Below are 1,632 nucleotides of genomic sequence, written 5' to 3' on the forward strand. Positions count from 1 at the left end.
CCAGGTAGCCAGAGCCCCAGGGGTTCTCCTGTCTCTGACTCCCCAGCCCCAAGATAACAGGCACACACCACCACACTCATGTAAACAGTTGGATGGGTGCTGGGAATTGAACTCGGGTCTTTGTGCTTACACAGCAAGCACCTTACCAGCGCGGTGATTTAGTAATAAATAAAACTCCTCTTTATTTATTTATTACTAGATGCTCTGACTGAATTGTAAACTTCCCGAAGGCATGGATATTGTTTTGTTTTCCTCTGTTCTCCAGCCACATTTCTGGCTCCTCAAAGGGGCATCTGGAGCATAAAGTCAATAACTATCAAAGGAAAGAACAAAAGATCCAACGAGCTCTCACTCACGCCTCAAGTAGATGCTGGACCTTCAGATGCCTGAGCTGCTCTGCACCTGTGGCCACCTCAAGCAATGCTGCATCTGCAGAGCCCTCTCTCAGACACAGTCCTCCCACTGCAGAGCCCTCCCTCGGACACAGTCCTCCCACCGCAGAGCCCTCCCTCGGACACAGTCCTCCCACTGCAGAGCCCTCCCTCGGACACAGTCCTCCCACCGCAGAGCCCTCCCTCGGACACAGTCCTCCCACTGCAGAGCCCTCCCTCGGACACAGTCCTCCCACTGCAGAGCCCTCCCTCGGACACAGTCCTCCCACCGCAGAGCCCTCCCTCGTACACAGTCCTCCCACTGCAGAGCCCTCTCTCAGACACAGTCCTCCCACTGCAGAGCCCTCCCTCGGACACAGTCCTCCCACTTCAGAGCCCTCCCTCGGACACAGTCCTCCACTGCAGAGCCCTCCCTCGGACACAGTCCTCCCACTGCAGAGCCCTCCCTCGGACACAGTCCTCCACTGCAGAGCCCTCCCTCGGACACAGTCCTCCACTGCAGAGCCCTCCCTCGGACACAGTCCTCCCACTTCAGAGCCCTCCCTCGGACACAGTCCCCCCACTGCAGAGCCCTCCCTCGGACACAGTCCTCCCACTGCAGAGCCCTCCCTCGGACACAGTCCTCCACTGCAGAGCCCTCTCTCAGACACAGTCCTCCCACTGCAGAGCCCTCCCTCGGACACAGTCCTCCACTGCAGAGCCCTCCCTCGGACACAGTCCTCCCACTGCAGAGCCCTCCCTCGTACACAGTCCCCCCACTGCAGAGCCCTCCCTCGGACACAGTCCTCCCACTGTACAGCCCTCCCTTGGACACAGTCCCCCACTGCAGAGCCCTCCCTCAGACACAGTCCTCCCACTGTACAGCCCTCCCTCTGATGCAGTCCTCCCACTGCAGAGCCCTCCCTCGGACACAGTCCTCCCACTGCAGAGCCCTCCCTCGGACACAGTCCTCCCACTGTACAGCCCTCCCTCTGATGCAGTCCTCCCACTGCAGAGCCCTCCCTCTGATGCAGTCCTCCCCACTGTCCCTGGCTAAAGACACATTTCTGCAGTCACCTCTTTTTCTATTGTTTTATTTCCCAGATTCAATGATTAACCATCTTCCCCCTCCTGATTTCCTCAGTTATTCAATAAAATACCTGCCCCGTGTCAGACAGTGTGCAGGAGCAAACAGGAAATGACTAACAAGTACACTGGAGCTGGGACAACAGTGAGTGACCAGGGAGAGACTGGGACCAGA

At 57.9% G+C, this 1,632-nt stretch overlaps 1 protein-coding gene across 1 annotated transcript; it reads left to right on the plus strand.

The window, feature by feature from the left end:
* The first annotated feature begins 420 nt into the window (after positions 1-420).
* LOC128094857 (uncharacterized) lies at positions 421-1,428 on the plus strand. Its single transcript, XM_052713445.1, has one exon. It carries the CDS (start codon positions 421-423, stop codon positions 1,426-1,428), a length of 1,008 nt encoding a protein of 335 aa, XP_052569405.1.
* Positions 1,429-1,632: the final 204 nt, after the last annotated feature.

Source organism: Peromyscus californicus, unplaced genomic scaffold, assembly GCF_007827085.1.
Source record: "Peromyscus californicus insignis strain IS unplaced genomic scaffold, ASM782708v3 Scaffold_4__1_contigs__length_199733344, whole genome shotgun sequence".
Lineage (NCBI taxonomy): Eukaryota > Metazoa > Chordata > Mammalia > Rodentia > Cricetidae > Peromyscus > Peromyscus californicus.